This window comes from Girardinichthys multiradiatus, chromosome 22 (genome assembly GCF_021462225.1).
Source record: "Girardinichthys multiradiatus isolate DD_20200921_A chromosome 22, DD_fGirMul_XY1, whole genome shotgun sequence".
NCBI classification, from domain to species: Eukaryota; Metazoa; Chordata; class Actinopteri; order Cyprinodontiformes; family Goodeidae; genus Girardinichthys; species Girardinichthys multiradiatus.
Window position 1 is genome coordinate 4146830 of NC_061814.1, and position 19001 is coordinate 4165830.

The 19001-nt window shown below is 42.6% G+C and overlaps 1 protein-coding gene across 2 annotated transcripts in view; it reads right to left on the bottom strand.

Moving 5' to 3' along the window:
* The window catches only part of ttc27 (tetratricopeptide repeat domain 27), a 131979-nt gene that overhangs the window by 26674 nt on the left and 86304 nt on the right, over positions 1-19001 (bottom strand). The window contains exons 11-12 of one of the 2 annotated variants that reach the window (XM_047352191.1): positions 18183-18278; positions 10177-10299 (exon numbers count right to left, since the gene is read on the bottom strand). In XM_047352191.1, coding sequence (XP_047208147.1) covers positions 10177-10299; positions 18183-18278 — 219 coding nt within the window. The remainder of the gene's footprint in view (positions 1-10176; positions 10300-18182; positions 18279-19001) is intronic. The other variant, XM_047352192.1, reaches the window with a different exon arrangement.

A 19001-nucleotide genomic window follows, 5' to 3' on the forward strand; every position in this document is an offset into this window, starting at 1 on the left:
ACTTAGTACCTGCACTACCAAAGCAACTGAGTAAAGTAACTATTGTTGACCAGAAAAATCAAGCCTTTTCTGTTTGCACGGTGTAGGATTGTGGGAGCTCGCACTGGGAGCAGCAGGGCTCGGGTTGTTAGCCACTAGTGTTGTGGAAGGGTGACACGATGCGAGGTGCTTCATAAGGTTGGAGTTGCTGGTCACAGATGTGGATAATTTCTTTGTTCCCGGACATAACTTGCAAATCACATGCACATTAACTTCAGCGAATGTCCAATTTTGCCTATACTTCCAACTTTCAAACGCTGTCTTTGAATTTACAAGACTTCCCTCCATCGGCATTGCTGTTGGTTTACTATGTCTGTGAAAACCCACCTACATGATGCCTTCCCAGCCAATCAGCGTCATGTATGCCGCTATTTGTCTGTGCCCCCCTCCCCCACCTCCTGCTTTTTCATTGAAGAGTTTTAAAAAACCCTCACTGCAGCTGCGGGAGAAAAGTGGATCCCTCTGCAGCAGCAGACTGTGCTCTAAATAAACCAAGCTCATTGAGTTGTAGTAACGTGTTGCGTTACATTGTAAATATCACAATGGCGTTACGAAAATAAGAAAAGTAATTAGTTACAAGAAAAGTAATTAGTTACTATTAATTACTTCATTACGCAGTTACTAACGTCGTTATTTTGTAATGCCATTACTCCCAACATTGCCGGTAACATATACAACATGGTGAGGTGGGTAAGCCAGGTCTGTTAAGGTTGCTGGGTCTAATATGTTTGCTTTGAAACTAAATTAGGCAAACCATCTATATACATATTTACACCTTGCATCCATAAGGTATTTTAGCTGTCATGATGACTCCAGCTAGCTGCTTCACCTGTGGTAAACTCACTGTTTACATGTTGCAGAAGTGTTGCACCATTGGCAAGAGAAGAGAGGTATGTTATGTTATGTTATAGATTCATATAGTACTTAATTTCCTTTGTGAGGAGCTTTCCATGTTATTCCATATAAAAGTGTTTGGTTATATGACTTGGAATGCAATTGTGGCACACATCATCTGGTTTATTCGCCTTTATTTTGCATTTTGTGACAATGTAAAGCTACGTTCTGAAGGCAGGACTGTGATGCAATTTTTGAGCTTGCCACTATGGGAGCAGCCAGTTTGAGTGCCATAATAAGAACAGATGTAAACAAATGGTTTTTGGGTAACAAAGCAAGGTCTTTACCTTGAGTTTGTGATTTTTATTATATTTAGTTGCCTTTTTCTAACTTGATTTCCACATTATAAGTGACAGAAACACAGAACCAATTAAGATAGGCCAGTTAACAAATTCCTGGACTGTGGGAGGAAGCCAGAGTACTGGTCCAGAAGAGGACCTACAGGGGTTGGGGACAATGAAACTGAAACACCTGACATTTTATGTGGGAGGTTTCCTGGCTAAATTGGAGCAGCCTGGTAGCCAGTCTTCATTGATTGCACATTGCACCAGTAAGAACAGAGTGTGAAGGTTCAATTAGCAGGGTAAGAGCACAGTTTTGCTCAAAATATTGAAATGCACACAATATTATGGGTGACATACCAGCGTTCAAAAGAGGACAAATTGTTGGTGCATGTCTTGCTGGCGCATCTGTGACCAAGACAGCAAATCTTTGTGATGTATCAAGAGCCACGGTATCCATGGTAATGTCAGCATACCACCAAGAAGGACGAACCACATCCAACAGGATTAACTGTGGACGCAAGAGGAAGCTGTCTGGAAGGGATGTTCGGGTGCTAACCTGGATTGTATCCAAAAAACATAAAACCACGGCTGCCCAAATCACGGCAGAATTAAATGTGCACCTCAACTCTCCTGTTTCCACCAGAACTGTCCATCAGGAGCTCCACAGGGTCAACATACACGGCCGGGCTGCTATAGCCAAACCTTTGGTCACTCATGCCAATGTCAAACGTTGGTTTCAATGGTGCAAGGAGCGTAAATCTTGGGCTGTGGACAATGTGAAACATGAATTGTTCTCTGATGAGTCCACCTTTACTGTTTTCCCCACATCTGGGAGAGTTACGGTGTGGAGAAGCTCCAAAGAAGTGTACCACCCAGACTGTTGCATGCCCAGAGTGAAACATGGGGGTGGATCAGTGATGGTTTGGGCTGCCATATCATGGTATTCCCTTGGCCCAATACTTGTGCTAGATGGGCGCGTCACTGCCAAGGACTACCGAACCATTCTTGAGGACCATGTGCATCCAATGGTTCAAACATTGTATCCTGAAGGCGGTGCCGTGTATCAGGATGACAATGTACCAATACACACAGCAAGACTGGTGAAAGATTGGTTTGATGAACATGAAAGTGAAGTTGAACATCTCCCATGGCCTGCACAATCACCAGATCTAAATATTATTGAGCCACTTTGGGGTGTTTTGGAGGAGCGAGTCAGGAAACATTTTCCTCCACCAGTATCTCGTAGTGACCTGGCCACTATCCTGCAAGAAGAATGGCTTAAAATCCCTCTGACCACTGTGCAGGACTTGTATATTTCATTCCCAAGACGAATTGACGTTGTATTGGCCGCAAAAGGAGGCCCTACACCATACTAATAAATTATTGTGGTCTAAAACCAGGTGTTTCAGTTTCATTGTCCAACCCCAGTACATATGCACTGGAATAACTTGCAAACTTCATGCAGAGAGAACCCAGGCAGGGATTCAAACCCAAGACCTTGCGTCAAAGCAGCAATGCTAATAACTGCTTTACTAAGCAGCTGATTGTTGGGGAAAAAAAAGGGTTTTAAATGCTTTAGTGATTATAAATCAACAGGTAACTTTCATTTCTGCTGCCCATCTGACTTAAATGTCAGGACTTGCAATGACAGAAACTCCACATCTGGCAATAAGAATGCAAATTAGGGACAGGAATGACAGTGGTGGAACTCCAACTTGTGATCGTCACAAGTCACCTTTAAAGGGTGTTTGAAACATTGAAACTTATCCTCAAATAACAACTTGAACCTAAATGGTGTACTTAGTGTTCCCAACACCACAGAACAATCCAAATACTAATACTAATAATAATAATAATAAAATGTTTGTCTTTTAAGTCCTCAACTTGGGAGCAGAGATGTTAACAAGTCATGTATCTGAGGCCTGGAAGCCTGTTGAATATCTGAATAAATCAAAGTGTTGTTTTTTTTTATCATTGTAATGACTAGGTTAACAGCTGTTTATCCCTGTCTTTATATTGTCCATTCCTTCATTAGATCTTACATTAAATAGAGTTGGAGGGTTTTCTTCTCCTCACTCTGAGCAAGGGAATTCCTAATAATGTTAGGAAACCATTTTCTAAATCCACATTTAAAACGTGTTTTTCTCAGTTCAAAAAAATGTTTAAATTTAATTTATAAATTACAGCTTAACATGATGGGGAAAAATATAGTAAGTAAATAAATGAGTTTCAAATGTCTGAATAAATGGATCAGTAAGTGCTTTTATTTTGATATTTTGAGCCGGAAATATCCTTGTAATGTTGCAGCTAGTTTAACAGTGAGAGAATGTCAGAGGTAAGTTAAAACTTCACAAGATGTCCAAATAATCTGTGATTTTTTTTCCAATGAGACTTTCATTCTGCCTCCTTTATTTCTATTTTAAAAAATGTAAAACAGTATGCATTACCTTGCATATGAACTATGTTATTGTAGCAGAGGTTACGCATTTAGACAGAGACAGTTGTGACTTTAAAAACTTTAACTTAATCACCATCATGCAAGAAAGGTCTGTGTCTATTCACAGTTTAGCTCAAAAACAAATTGACCTCAAACTGGAAAGGCATGTTGCTGAGGGTACAAGGATTTGCTTTAATTGCATTCTGTAGTTTTTCATAACAGATAAGTTGTACTCGTAGTCTTCCACTTATCCGGGACCGGGTCGCGGGGGCAGCAGACTCAGCAGAGACACCCAGACGTCCCTCTCCAAAGACACCTCCTCCAGCTCCTTCAGGGGGAGCCCAAGGCGTTCCCAGGCCAGCCGAGAGACATAGTCCCTCCAGCGTGTCCTGGGCCGTCCCCTGGGCCTCCTCCTGGTGGGTCGTGCCTGGAACACCTCCCGAGAAGGCATCGAGGAGTCATCCGGTATAGATGCTCGAGCCACCTCATCTGGCACCTCTCGATGTGGAGGAGCAGCGGCTCTACTCCGAGCCCCTCCCTGATGGCCGAGCTCCTCACCCCATCTCTAAGGGAGTGCCTGCCACCCTACGGAGGCTGCGCCTAGAAATTCTGTCCATAAAAGTTATGAACAGGACCGGTGAGAAAGGGCAGCCCTGCCGGAGTCCAACCTGCACCGGGAACAGGTCCGACTTAGTGCTGGCAATGAGGACCAAAGGTTCGACTATCGGCCAGACTCTCCTCTCCAATACCCTGGCGTAGGCCTTACTAGTAAGGCTGAGGAGTGTGATCCCCTTGTAGTTGGAACACACCCTCCGGGGTCACCCTTCTTATGAAGGGGGACCACCACCCCAGTCTGCCAATCCAAAGGCACTGTCCCTGTCCGCCACGCATTGTTGAAGAGGTGTGTCAACCATGACAGCCCCACAACATCCAAAGACTTGAGGTACTCAGGGCGGATCTCATCCAACCCCGAAGCCCTGCCACCGCGGAGCTTTTTAACCACCTCAGTGACTTCAGCCTTGGTGATGAAAGAGTCCAACCCCGAGTCCCCAGCCTGTTTCCACCAGGGAATGCGTGATGGCACGATTGAGGAGATCCTCGAAGTACTCCTTCCACTGCCCGATAATATCCCCAGTCGAGGTCCGCAGCCTCTCACCCCCGCTGTAAACAGTGTTGGCGAAGCACTGCTTCCCCCTCCTAACGCGCCAGGTGGTGTGCCAGAATGGCTTCGAGTCCAACCGGTAGTCCTTCTCCATGGCCTAACCGAACTCCTCCCAGGCCCGAGTTTTTCCCTGTGCCACTGCCCGGGCTGCAGCACGCTTGGCCTCACGGTACCCGTCAGCCGCCTCAGGAGTCCCACAAGCCAACCACAGCTGATAGGACTCCTTCTTCAGCTTGACAGCGTCCCTTACTGCCGGTGTCCACCACTGGGTTCGGGGATTGCCGCTGCGACAGGCACCGCAGACCTTACGGCCACAGCTACGGGCAGTAGCATCGACAATATATGCAGAGAAAATGGTCCACTCGGACTCTATGTCTCCAACATTCCCCGGAATCTGGTCAAAGCTCTCCCGGAGGTGGGAGTTGAATACATCCCTGGCCGAGGGCTCCGCCAGACGTTCCCAGCAGACCCTTACTATGCGCTTGGGCCTGCCAAGTCTGTCCGGCTTTCTCCTCCTCCAGCGGATCCAACTCACTACCAGGTGGTGATCAGTGGACAGCTCAGCCCCTCTCTTCACCCGAGTGTCCAAAACATATGGCCAAAGGCCTGATGATATGACAACAAAGTTAATCATTGACCTCCTGCCTAGGGTGTCCTGGTGCCAAGTGCACTGATGGACACCCTTATGCTTGAACATGATGGTCATTATGGACAATCCGTGACTAGCACAGAAGTCCAATAACAAAACACCACTTGGATTCGGATCGGGGAGGCCATTCCTCCCAATCACGCGTCTCCAGGTGTCACTGTCGTTGATGTCCCCCAGCAGAATAATGGAGTCCCCAGGAGGGGCACTATCCAGCACCCCTGACAGGGATGCCAAGAAGGCCGGGTACTCCGCACTACCGCTTGGCCCGTAGGCCGAAACGACAGTCAGAGACCTCTCCCCAACCTGAAGGCGCAGGGATACGACCCTCTCATCCACCGGGGTAAACCCCAAACGAGACAGCTGAGCTGGGGGGGCAACAAGCAAATCCACCGCAGCCCGCCCCCTCTCCCCGTAGGCCACTCCAGAGTAGAAGAGAGTCCGGCCCCTCTCGAGGAGATGGGTTCCAGAGCCCACGCTGTGCGTGGAGGCGAGCCCGACTATTTCTAGTCGATATCTCTCGACCTCCCGCACCAGCTCAGGCTCCTTCCCCCCCAGCGAGGTGACATTCCACGTCCCCAGAGCCAGCCTAAGCATCCGGGGATCGGGCCGCTGAGGTCTCCACCTTCGTCCGCCACCCAATCCTCTTTACAGTTCTCCCTGCAGGTGGTGGGCCCACTGGGGGATGGGCCTCGCGTGTCTCGTTCGGGCTTGGCCCGGCCAGGTCCCGCGAGGAGCAGCCCAGCCACCAGGCGTTCTCTGACGAGTCCCGACTCCAGTCCTGGCTCCAGGGTGGGATCTCGGCTCCGCCGTACCATGCGACGTCACATGCCTCAATTTAATAGTTGTCATGAGGGGTTCTTGAACGGATAAGTTGTGATCTATAAAAATATCCATACCGCTTTGAGGCTCACTGATCTCTTTAGGTCTTTTTTTTTTTACATGGAGAGAAGTTCTCATTAGCAGTTGTACTCAATAGAGCCGGTTTTTCTGTAAGTTTCGTATGTGTGGTCACATGCTATTATCTTTTTAAATGAATAATTAATTGCCTGTTAAAGTTGACAATTATGTTCTGCCCCAAGAAACGGTAGCAGTTAGCAATACAGATGGGGGGCTAGAACAGAACTGCACAGTGGAGACAGCCAGACGTTAGAGCTCGTTAATCAACACGGATAAAACTTTATTCAAGCCTAATTGAAAGGCTCGTAGGAACCGTCTGGATGTGGGACGTAGTTTGTATTGTAAAATTTGTATAAAACCGTTCAAACAGAGGAATTTAAAATGCTACTGATGTTACCAAGCATGTGATGATCTGCCCCTGCTGCAGTCCGATACACTGGATTGCATCAAGTCTTCTGCTTGTGGAGTTGAGAAGAGAGGAGAGGCGCTGACATATATGATTGAAACCTCTGATAAAGTCCTGAATAAACTCGGTCTCTGTTGTTAACATCCCTGCTCCACCACTGCTGGCTGTGTCTCCTCATCCAAACAGTTTGTTGTGCTGAACTGGCAGTCAGATCTCCCTAAAACTGAGTTTCACTCTCCTTTTATTCACGTGTTTCCCACACAGCACCCACTGACAATAAATGGCTTCTGTTGTGCACTTAAACCATAACACCTATTTCTCCATGTTTACTGTTGTGCTGCGCTTGATGACGCACTTATTGTTCTTATGAACATGCGGGTCAGTTTTGAGCTGCAAACCGTTCACTCTGAAGTCAGATATAGGCAAAATCTACAAAGTAATGTGAACGACCACACACACACAAAAAAAAAAACAGATTACTGAAAAAATAGGTTTTTGAGCATTAAGACCGGCAGTGTGAACATAGCCAAAAACGTCCAAATGTCACCTGTACAAATATATCGCCCATCGTCATGTGTTGGACTGACAAATATTGGTTGGAAAAATGTTACATAACGCCCAACCTAACATCACAACATTGATTGTTGTTTTTCTCTGTAACTAATTTGGTGGTATGCTGAGGATCAGTATCCATCTAGAGGACCTGTTTGTTGCCAAGCTTTAACCTCCTGGCCGATGTAAGTTGCTTGAATGCTTCCACGTAATTGTCTTTTCCCATGATGTCATCTATTTTATTTTGTACCCCGGTCCATCCTGTAGCATCCAGACAACATGATGACGGTCCTGCTGTACTTCACTGATGGGATGGTGTTCTCAGGCTAGCAAGACTCAACCTTTCTGTTCCTAATGTAACAACTGTCATCATGGCAAAATTGTAGTTTCTTCAGACACAAGGACATGTCTCTAAAAATGAAGGTCCCTGAGTGCATTTATAAACTGTAATCTGACTTAATACAGGAGTAATGTTTTTTCCCTCTATGTGGGGCCATTCACCCCACGTTCAAGGTCTTTTGCTTTTGTTCTTGGGCTGATACAAAACGTTCCCTCTACAACTCACTCATCTCTGGGCCATTGAACCCATCTCCTTCCAGAACAGTGCAATGGCTGGACATTCCCATGCTGTCTATACTTTTACATAATTGTTTGAACAGATGAATGTGACTCCTACAGGATGGCCAGCTGACAGCCTTGCCTGGGCAAGATAATTTCAGATGGGACCCTGCCTACAGTATTCTGTAACTAGAAGAAAATTAATAAACTTTTGTGTTAAAAGTCATGACTGATACCGCATTCTGTATATTTTAATGGTCTTAATTTATCACATTATGTAATACTTAAGTTGGGGAAGCGAATTAAAAGTTGAATCAAATATTTTTATTTAAATTGGTGAATAAAAAAAAAAGACTGAATGTAAATTATTGTTAATCAAACAAAAAAGTTTTGCAATAATTTTAATTTCATTTTTGTTAGAAGCTGAATGAAGGACAAGAATCTGATGAAAAACCATTTTGCTGAAACAAATAATGACACATTTTGAGGCATTTTGAAAAGAACTTAATCTGAATTTTTGCTGACAAAAGTTTTTCTTAAAGTCAGAGATGTTTACTTTGGGCCAGAAAAATTTGCTTGTTTTGTCATCAACATAAATTACCTTTTTTAAACGTTACATTCTCATCAAAGTGTTCCACTCTTGAGGCTCCATTGTCTTTATTCTTATATTTCAAAAAAGGAAAGTGGTATAAAGTTGATTTTCCTAAATCTTAGTCAAATGCTAAAATCCTAAAACACATTTATTTTATCATGCCAACAGCTTTCGAAACACTTTATTAAAATTGTTCCTTCTTTTATGAACCCGTTCTCTTTTATCGCCATCTTTTCAGCCCTTCATTCCACTTCTGAAGAAATTTGCCCTGCCAAAAATAATAAGTTAAACATTTTTCAACACAGTCTTTTGTTCAGCACTGAGCATGTGAGACATTAGTGCAGTTCTTACTATTAAACACTTTGAGAGGAAAGGGTGTTAAGTTGTGGTGTTTAAAATAGAGCATAGAGCCTCATCCTGGACCGTAGCAGTACTAATATTACAGTTATTAATAACTGTATACATATGGTATATATCTTTGTTTAATGAGTTTAGTTTATATAATATTACATGTGTAATTCAGAAAAATAAAATAGTTAACTAATCAATGGTCCACCTGTGATTAATCGTTATGATTTATTTCTTAATCATACCTCATCTTTAAAACCAGAGCTGTATGTTTAGAATCAGCACAGAAGATATGAAAGAGAAGAGGGAGCCTTACTTTTGCTCTTTCTACTACGTCTTACTGGAACCAGGAGATATTTTCCTGGTTTATTGAGCAACACTTTTTTCTGTCTACATGTAGAACTGGACTATCAGACTGGTTGCTGCAATGAGATGCAATGTGATGATCTGAAGGACCTTTTAATGTTTTCAGTTAGGATTAAATGCTTTTATTTTGACTGAAGTAAAGGACCAGATATTTTCACATTATGATGCAAATCCGGCTAGAAGTTCACAGAGAAGGTTGCTACTGTTTTATATCACAGCCGGATCATTTAACTTCACCTTTAGCTCAGGTGAAAGTTCCTCATCATGACCCTGATGATGCTCATTAGAGTGATCTTCCAACTTATATCTTGCTGGGTGAATCAGTGATTAACTGTAACTTACAATTAACCCATCCTGAGTCAGCATTCAGGTTTTACTGCTATCTTCTCCTGGGTTATACCGCTCCGCTTCCGCCTGTTCCTGAACACACAGGCGGTCAGTGTAATTTTTCGGGTAATGAAGGAGGCATGTCGACCTGGAGTAACTGCAGTTCTGGAGTTCTCCAGAATGGAGTCCGTCTCTGGCTGTGCGTAGTTGCGCATTCGCGGTGTGCAAATAACTATTTTGTGTCTTCTGCTTATAACTCATTGTCAGGTTAGGTGGAGCGGGACATGATTATATGGAACACAATTGAAAAAATCTGATGGTTTTTAAATACAAATGTGAAGTCCAATACCATTTTGTGGCTGCATCTTTTTAATACTTCTAAATTTCTTCTATCGCGAAGTCCGGGGCTGTTCAGAAAACATCCGGGGATTCCGCCCCGGAAGCACAGGTCTAACCACGCGCCTGGGTTAGGGTAATTTTATGTGATAGACCAACACAAATCAATGCATAATTGTGAAGCAAAGGGAAAATGATACATAGTTTCCAACATGTTTTACAAATAAAAAAGACGAATAAAAAGTAAAAGGTCTGGTGTATTCAGCCCCTGAAGTCAATACTTCAGGTGTTGAATAAGAAGCTTTTTGAGTATATGTGTGTGACTGTACCTTTCCATGTTGGCCGAGCTTTTCGTAACAGATAATTGCATCCTCCCAGAGCTCCAGCTTTTCATAGAGGAGCAGAGCTGAACTGATGCAGCCCAGGTCTATGAGCAGGCTGGCCAGCAGTTTCTGTAGAAGAGAACAAGCAGTTCTCAGTACAAACCCAACCATGTTGTTTACTCACACCTAATTTTCATCACTCCAATCATTAAAGACTACTCTCACTATTAACAGAAAGGGAGAAATCTAACAACAAAAAATCCTTGTCGTTTACCACATTATCAGTAGTAATAAAGCATCCTGCATATGGAATGTTAAATGTACAGAACCATCAGTAAGGCAAGCCAACATCTACAGAAATGAATGATCATCTCCTGAAAGCAGAGGTCTCACCAGCCATATGAAGGCCTTTGGTGCTTTGTTCCACACATGCTTGAGCTGATTGCTGCACTGCTTCTTCTCAGCCCACTGTCAGGTTCCCACACACCAATGTACACTCTTCCTTTCCAGCTTTATTGCTGCATCCGTTATTACATGCTGCCAGTTGATGCCTCTTCTCCAGCTGATCTTTCCCTCCCTGCAACACTCCTCTTTTAATCTCCTGGACAGGTCCTGCTCTGTTATCCCAGGTTTTGCTTCGTGCTATTTTGTTTACTTCCCTCACAATTTTGCCAAAACTTTCATTTACTCCTGCAGCTAAAACTGGGCCAGACACTGAGAAGTAATTCCTCCCACTGCAGAGGTGTTGACTGAGGTCTTGCTCAGCCAATGAGTGTAGGAACCAAGCTCCCTTCATGATATAAACAGATTTTCAGCAATAAAAATATAAGCAATGATTATATCACAGTGTAACATATATAGTGTGACTACAATGGCCTGGGAAAGGAGTAGCTGTAAATTCAAAGGGATTTTACCAACACAGACTACTGTGTTCAACCGCTTTAACAGTGCTTATAGGGCACGTTTATAAAGCTGGTCCGGTCCAGGTATCAGTCCAGGGATCAGTCCAGGGATCGATGAATGTAAGAAAATGATTATTTCTGTTGGCCTGGATTGCAGAAATACATTTGAACAGAAACCCAGATGAGGCGGTCTTTCTTCTAGATCTGTGCATCACTAGGGCAAAACTGGCCTAGTGGACTTGGATCCGATAAAATGGGAACTAGCAGTGGCGCTGGGCCTCGAAGGGAGAGCCAGAGAGACTGCTTTGGAAATACCAAATTGGACGCGGTATTCCTAAGATAAGAAAAAGACCGCGATTATGAAGCATACTCCTATTTTGACTCGATATCGAAAGACAACACAATGTCAATGGCGGACCACATAATAGATACAACCGTATGAATAAATACATTATGACCCTGCCTGACGCTGTGCTGGCGTTTAAACTCCTGGACACGGCTTGTCTCAAGGAGAAGAATAGGCAGCTTGCTCTCACAGCATGCACAGATTTGACTTTTGAGTCTATGAAGTCTGGATTAAAGCAGATTTTCGGAGGAAAAACCAGCGCACCAAGCAACGGCAGCAAGACACAAGATGCCATTTTATTTACAGAGCAAAGACCACCAGTAAAATTCAGACGGAGCAGTCGCCCGTCACAGAGCGGACAGCGGCAGCCACAGGAAGTTACAAATCCACTTGATAAATATGGTAAACGAACAAAATGCGCCATTTGTCAGAGCACGTACCATTGGGCTAAAGACTGTCCTCATTGGAGAAATGAAGTGAAGCTGACAGAAGATGTAGAGGAATGCAACATTACGTTATTTACTAAAGTAATGACGGACTCTGAGATCTTTCTGACTGAATCACTTGGATCAGCTATCATTGACACTGTCTGCACAAGTACTGTTTGTGGCGAAAACTGGCTGGATAGTTGCATAAAAGACCTGAGTGAAAGCCAAAACGATAAACTGCTGCAAACAGCATATCCAAGCTGCAGACCTTTCAGATTTGGAGATGGTCAGGTGGTACACTCCAACAGAAAAGTGAAGCTTCCTTCCAAGATCGGACAAACAAAGTGTCATATTGAGACAGAAGTAGTTTCTGTAGATATTCCATTGCTGAGCAAAATGTCTCTAAAGAGAGCTGGAACTGTTTTAGATATGGAGAATGACAGAGTTGTCATGTTCAAACAAAACATTCCTCTTGAGTTCACTAGTTCAAGACACTATTGTGAGGACATTAGAGATGAAACTACAAAAATGAGTAGCAATGAAAGTGAAGCCCTTGTTGTCACAGCAGGGATGTCTACAAAAGAGAAGCAAAAAGTTCTCCTGAAGATGCACCAGCAGTTTGGTCACGCCTCTGCAGATCGTCTGCAGAGTCTCATTCACAGCTCTGGAAATACTGACAAAGACTGTTCAGTCATTATACAGAAGATTATTCAGGACTGTGTGATATGTCAGAGATACAGCAGGACCAAGCCCAGGCCTGTTGTTGGTTTGCCCTTAGCCTCAGAATACAATGAGACGGTGGCAATGGATTTACATGAGTTGGAACCAGGCGTATGGTATTTGCACATCATCGATCATTTCACACGCTTCAGCGCTGGAAACATTGTGAGGACCAAGAAACCCTCTGAGATCGTCAACTCGTTCATCCACTCATGGATGAGTGCACAAGGTGCTCCCAAACGGATCTACACAGACAACGGTGGAGAGTTCAACAATGAGGAAATTAGAGACATGGCAGAAAACTTTAACATTGAGACAAAGACTACAGCGGGATACAGTCCCTTGAGCAATGGACTGATTGAGAGACACAACATGACACTGACTGAGATCCTCCTGAAGGTTAAGGGGAAAATGGGCGTAGTTGGCAAACCGCTCTAGACTGGGCTCTTAAGGCCAAAAACGGTATGATCAATGTGGTCACAGTCCTAATCTCCCTTCTGTTTTGACTGATAAACTACCTGTTCTAGAGGGTACTTCTATGAGTACTAGAGTAGGACAGCACTTAGCAGTACTACATGCTTCCAGGAGAGCCTTCACAGAGGTGGAATGCTCAGAAAGAATAAGAAGGGCATTGCACAAGCAGTTAAGGCCTACAGATGAAAAGTATGAGACAGGTGACAAAGTGTACTACAAGCGAGTAGATATTACAGAATAGAAGGGCCCTGGTGTAGTTATTGTTCAGGATGGAGCTGTAGTGTTCCTAAGACATGGTGGGATTCTTGTCCGAGTACATCAGTCCAGGCTAAATAAAGTGAACGTACAAAGGGAGGATAAACCACTACTGCCTAGTGTTACTGAAAATGATAGAGAAAATTATGACATGGTTCATACTGATGTGTCAGAGAGTTCAGATGATGAAATGAGCATTAATAGAGAAGAACAAATCACTGAGAGCACAGAGCAAGATGAAAGAAATGTTGGACAGACTAATGAAACAAACACTGAAACAGAGGGTGATGTAACTAATATTCAAGATTCTACTTACATTAAACTGAGAACAGGTCAGAGAGTCACATTTACTAACAGAGATGATGGTACTCAGCACACTGCCAGAGTCTTAGGTAGAGCAGGGAAAGCCAAGGGGCGATACAAAAACTGGTACAATGTACAGCATCTTGACCCAGATGTCAGTGAGGGACAAAAACAAGCATTAGACATGTTACAGGTTGATAACCTTCACACTAAATGTGAAAATACAGATGCTGATGTATTCATTGCAAAATACATCTCTTTTGATGCTGCTAAACAGCAAGAGATTGAAAACTGGAAAAATAACAATGTCTACAAGGAGGTCACAGACAAAGGTCAAAAATGTGTTTCAACTAGATGGGTCTGTACGTTGAAAGAAACTTCAAAGGGTATCATTCCCAAAGCCCGCCTTGTGGTGAGATGTTTTCAAGAAGTCAATATTCAAGAGTTGCAGAAAGATTCTCCCACATGTGCATCGGAGTCACTCAAGCTGCTGATGGCTGTGATCTGTCAAAACAATTGGAAAGTTCATTCTATGGAAATTAAGTCTGCCTTTTTGCAGGGTATGGAACTCTCGAGAGACATTTACATTCATCCTCCACCTGAAGCAGGCATGGATAATGCTTTGTGTAAACTAAAGAAATGTGTGTATGGACTTGCGGATGCTTCTGTCTACTGCTACAACAAGGTCAAGGAACTTATGCTGGTGGTAAAATGTCAAAAGTTGATACTGCAGTGTTTTATTGGCAGAATGAGCAGTCTAAAGTGACAGGAGTACTGGCATGCCATGTGGATGATTTTCTTTGGGCAGGTTCAGACCACTTTGTAACTAATGTTTTCCCTGTACTCAAGTCTGCTTTTCATGTGGGACGTGAAGAGCATGAGAGGTTTTTTTACGTGGGGATGCACATTGCTACTTTGGGCGATGTGGTGCAGGTGCATCAGCATAGTTACATTGACAACCTGCAAACAGTTCATTTACAGGCATCACGAGCTGTACAGCGAGATAACCCACTAAATGACACAGAGAGAGAACATCTAAGGTCCAAAATAGGACAGATCTTATGGGTTGCAAAACAGACTAGACCAGATGTTATGTCTGACACATGTAGCCTGGCATCCAACATTAAGAATGCTACTGTTCAGTCCATACATGATGTGAACAAAGTGATTCACAAACTCAAGTCGGAAACAGTCACACTTAAGTTTCAACATTTGGGCAACAGTAATAACTTGGGTTTAGTTATCTTCAGTGATGCTTCACTGGGCAATCTTCCAGACGGAGGTACAAAGGGAAGGGCTTTAATTGTTCTAATGGAAAAAAACACAGGAAAATTCTCCCCTCTGTTTTGGCAATCTAAGAAAATCAGACGTGGGGTAAGAAGCACATTAGCTGGAGAAACCCTTGCCATGTCAGATGGTATTGGCAATGCAATGTTCTTAGCTACGCGCTACTCTGAGCTCACTACTGGCACAGTAGATCTTAACTCTCTTCCCCTCACTTGTGTTACTAATAACCATTCCCTGTTTGACGTACTTAAGTCGACAAAACAAGTCACGGCAAAGAGACTAAGATAAGCAGCATTAAAGAACTCATGCAAGAAAACAACATCAAAGAGGTGTGTTGGTCAGAAGCAAAGTCACAACTCGCTGATAGTTTGACTAAGAAAGGTGCTTCCCCCCTTATGCTCCTTAAGGCACTGGATGAGGGTGTATGGACACTGTGATGTTATGTAAACTGGTTAACATTCATTTGGTGGTAGCTTTTAAAATGCTACCATGTTCTGATAATTTTTTTTTAGTCATGGTAAACCTCTTATCTATTGTTAATTTTTAATTAAAGAGAAAGAGGGAGATTGTTAACCTCCTCTAGAAGGGAAGGTGTTATCGCAAGAGTCTGGGGGAGTTAGAGATTTTGGTTTTTCACGGTTGAGCTGTAAGACAGCAGTTTGGTGAAAATAAACCTGGCAAAATTATAAACTTGGTGTTTATGAGTTTTCAGCTGCCGCTACTTGTGATAATTTTAAAACATTTACATTGTGACACTGAATTAGGCTCACTTTAAAGTCACAGACGGCTCATAACATTAATGCCCTGTTGGGACCCAGCCATGGTTACAACATGAAAGTCCGGTACGAACTTTTCTGGAACTTTCAAAATAAATTGCATTAACCTACTTCCAGCACAGCCAGGAAGAAGGGGTAACAGCGGACTTCCCATGACGTCACTGTCCAAATAAAAGCACAGCTCTTGCTACATCATGTCTCTTCTCGTGGGTCCCCCCAGGAAAACTGGACAGAGGGACACAGTGTGCTAATGTCTCTTTGCTGGCAAACAGACATAACTTCAAACTGGTACGAATGAATTGTTGTTTGTGTATCCGGTATTCATTCACGAACGGGGGTAATTAAGGTACAAGCGTTGCTTGACTTTTGTCTCTGAGGTCTACAGAAGCAAACTGTGTTCCAGAGTTCCCAGCAGAGACCCTGTCTCTATGACGCCGAGTGGAGCAGTTTCCCGGTCTGAAGGAAGGACAACGGGACTGCATCACCGTGGTTACAGCAGTAACATGCAGTTTGGCCGGCCGACAGAGCGAACCGCCCCTCCCCACAGCTACGGAGGTTAGCTGCAGCTAACCCTTTGTTCATTGTGGATGTTTTCTTCAAACTTCATCACCCTGAACAGCTTTTCCTCAGCAAGGTTCACCTAAGAGGTTAGGTTTGGGCAGAGAGAAGTAATTTAGAATGAAATAATCTAAACATTATTTTTGTTTTATGAAGATTGGTTTTGTTTGTGTTGAAACTCAGCTATCTTAGTGCTAGCAGATTAGCTGTAAGCACACATGCTCAGTTTGTGTGTTCTGTTTTTTTTGTTAAAGTTAAGACAAATTTTATTTAAAGGGTGATTTTAAACACAGAAGATCGGCCATAACGTTCCGTCTATGCTTATGCATTTTAACCCCTTTTATTAGTGGTCTTTCAAAGGTGTATGTGTGATTTTGATGATAAGCTATAAGCTTATTTTGTTAGCTTTAACTGCTAACAACTAAGAACACATGCTTGCCTGCTAAAGATCATTTACCCAAAAAGGTTTTCTTACCCGGTACTCTGGCTTCCTCCCACAGTCCAAAGACGTGCCTGTTAGGTTAATTGGTCACTCTAAATTGGCCTTAGGTGTGTGAATGAGTGTGTGCATAGTTGTTTGTGTGTTGCCCTGTGATGGACTGGTGATCTGTCCAGGGTGAACCCCGCCTCCTGCCCATAGACTGCTGGATATAGGCACCAGCTCCCCCACAACCCACTATGGAATAAGCGGTAAAAAATGAAAATGATGACTGACTGAGCTTGTTAGTTTTCAATCCAGTCAAATAATATTTACCTAAATATTATTTTATCAAACTTGAAGACTAAGTAAACACCATTAAGCCCATTTCTCCAGAAAGATTTGGTTCTTATTCAAAATAATATTTTTGTTAATATTATTTTAATAAATAAAGACAGCTAATTAAACACTGTTGAGAATTACTCATCCAGAAGGTTGATTTTATTCAGCAAATCCTTCTTTAAAACATTATTTTCTTAAAATAATATATGCATTCTGAATGGTTGTCTAAAGGTATGCTGAATATTGTCCAAGTTAGTTCCAAGACTAACTTAACTTCACTTCCAGATTCTTCAAGATAATCCTTGGTTCTCAAACATAAACATTGCATGGTAATGTTGCATCACTCTTTTGGTCATGATTTCCAATCATCTTTAATCAACTTGTTTATATTGTACATAGCCCATTAGTCTTCCTTATTCTTTAATTCTGCTTGGTAGTTTAGTTGAATTGTTTTAGCAAAGTAAAGAGTTTGTTGATTAAAATATGTTTGACTTTGAGTTGACTTATTTTTGTTAATAAATTATTGTATTTTAAGAAATTTTGTTTTGAGTTTTTGCTGTTCAATAATGTCAAAGCTTGGCTCACCCTTTTAATTTTGTCCTAACACCACCGCCTTACTGGGCTGGTATTCACAGGACAACACTTCACAAACCGCAATATTATTTAATAAATATTAAAATATTAATATTAAATATTAAATAATATATTCATATTCATAATTACAACAGTCCTAAAGGAGCAAAGCTTCACACAGCAGCAGCAGCTTAGAACAGTTTATAACACCTAAATATTACTTAGATTGAAGGATTTACTCACTCCTTCTCCACAGACAGCCATAAAGAGATGTCAACGATTTAAACTCTCTTAGAATTGAAGTTGTATTTTAAAACAACGGATTTAAAATATAAAAAAATGGTAACTGCTTTGAAATGCTTAGCACTGTCGTTCCGTAAAGTTTCTGTTCAAGGAAAAAGTACTGCATCCCTACCAGGGCCTGTTTCTGGGTTACATTGCTATCCTGTAATCTACTTTTCCTGGTAGGGGTTAGGGTTAAGCGTACTCCGGTTCCTGAAAAAAGTTCCTCTTGTGGAAACCCACCTAAAATAGTGGAGTAAGATTAACTGATCAAGTCTGAGTAAAAAAAATGATGAAAAACTGGAGAACATTTGATGTTTTGGTATTTGGTACATGTGGCTATGGTACCTGGACAGCCCACCTGGGCGGTACTTGGCAGCAGTAGAAGACTTTGAGGCGCTCGGTCACAGGACAGCTCTTGTCTTCGAAATGATCAACTATCGCCTGCAAAGACAAAAGTGAAAATGATCTTCTGGAACTGGCTACAGACCGTTACAGAATGAAACTACATTTTATTGATTAAAGAGATGATTAAAGCCGATTCAGAACCAATGAACTTGGAACTCCCACTGCATATGTTAACAAAGAAAGCCCACTGCAATCAGCCTCTGAGTATTGAAGCGTTTCAGGGTCATTAGGTACTAAATGGCTGATGATACGGAGCATCCATAGAGACAAAGAGAGAACAGTTACAACTCTTTCAGACTGCAGCTGTTCAGAAGCTTCCATCTCCTCATGCAGAACATGTTTCAATACTTCATACTCTGGGAATATTTGATATTTTAAAGACTAAAATGTCTAATTGGACCATAATCAGTCACAATCAAGGCTTCTGAGAAAACATCCATTCTTCTATATGACATGCACATGTCTTGTGACCTTACATACAGTCATGGTGAACAGAAAGTACATCTTTTTTTTTACTTCTATGGTTTAACATATCAGGAGATAATCAAAAGAATCCAGTCTTTACCCGGCTCTAACAGTATAGCAGTGTCACTGAGCCGCTCAGGTGTACAAAACCATACAGCAGTTTTCCTAAAGTCATGAAAATGAAGAAGCCGTGAGTGATTTTACTCTTCCTGCTTCCATACTGGGTTTTTACACAAAGCCCAGGGGGGTAGTCATCAGCACTGACCTCGGAGAAGCAACTTCTGATGGACATCA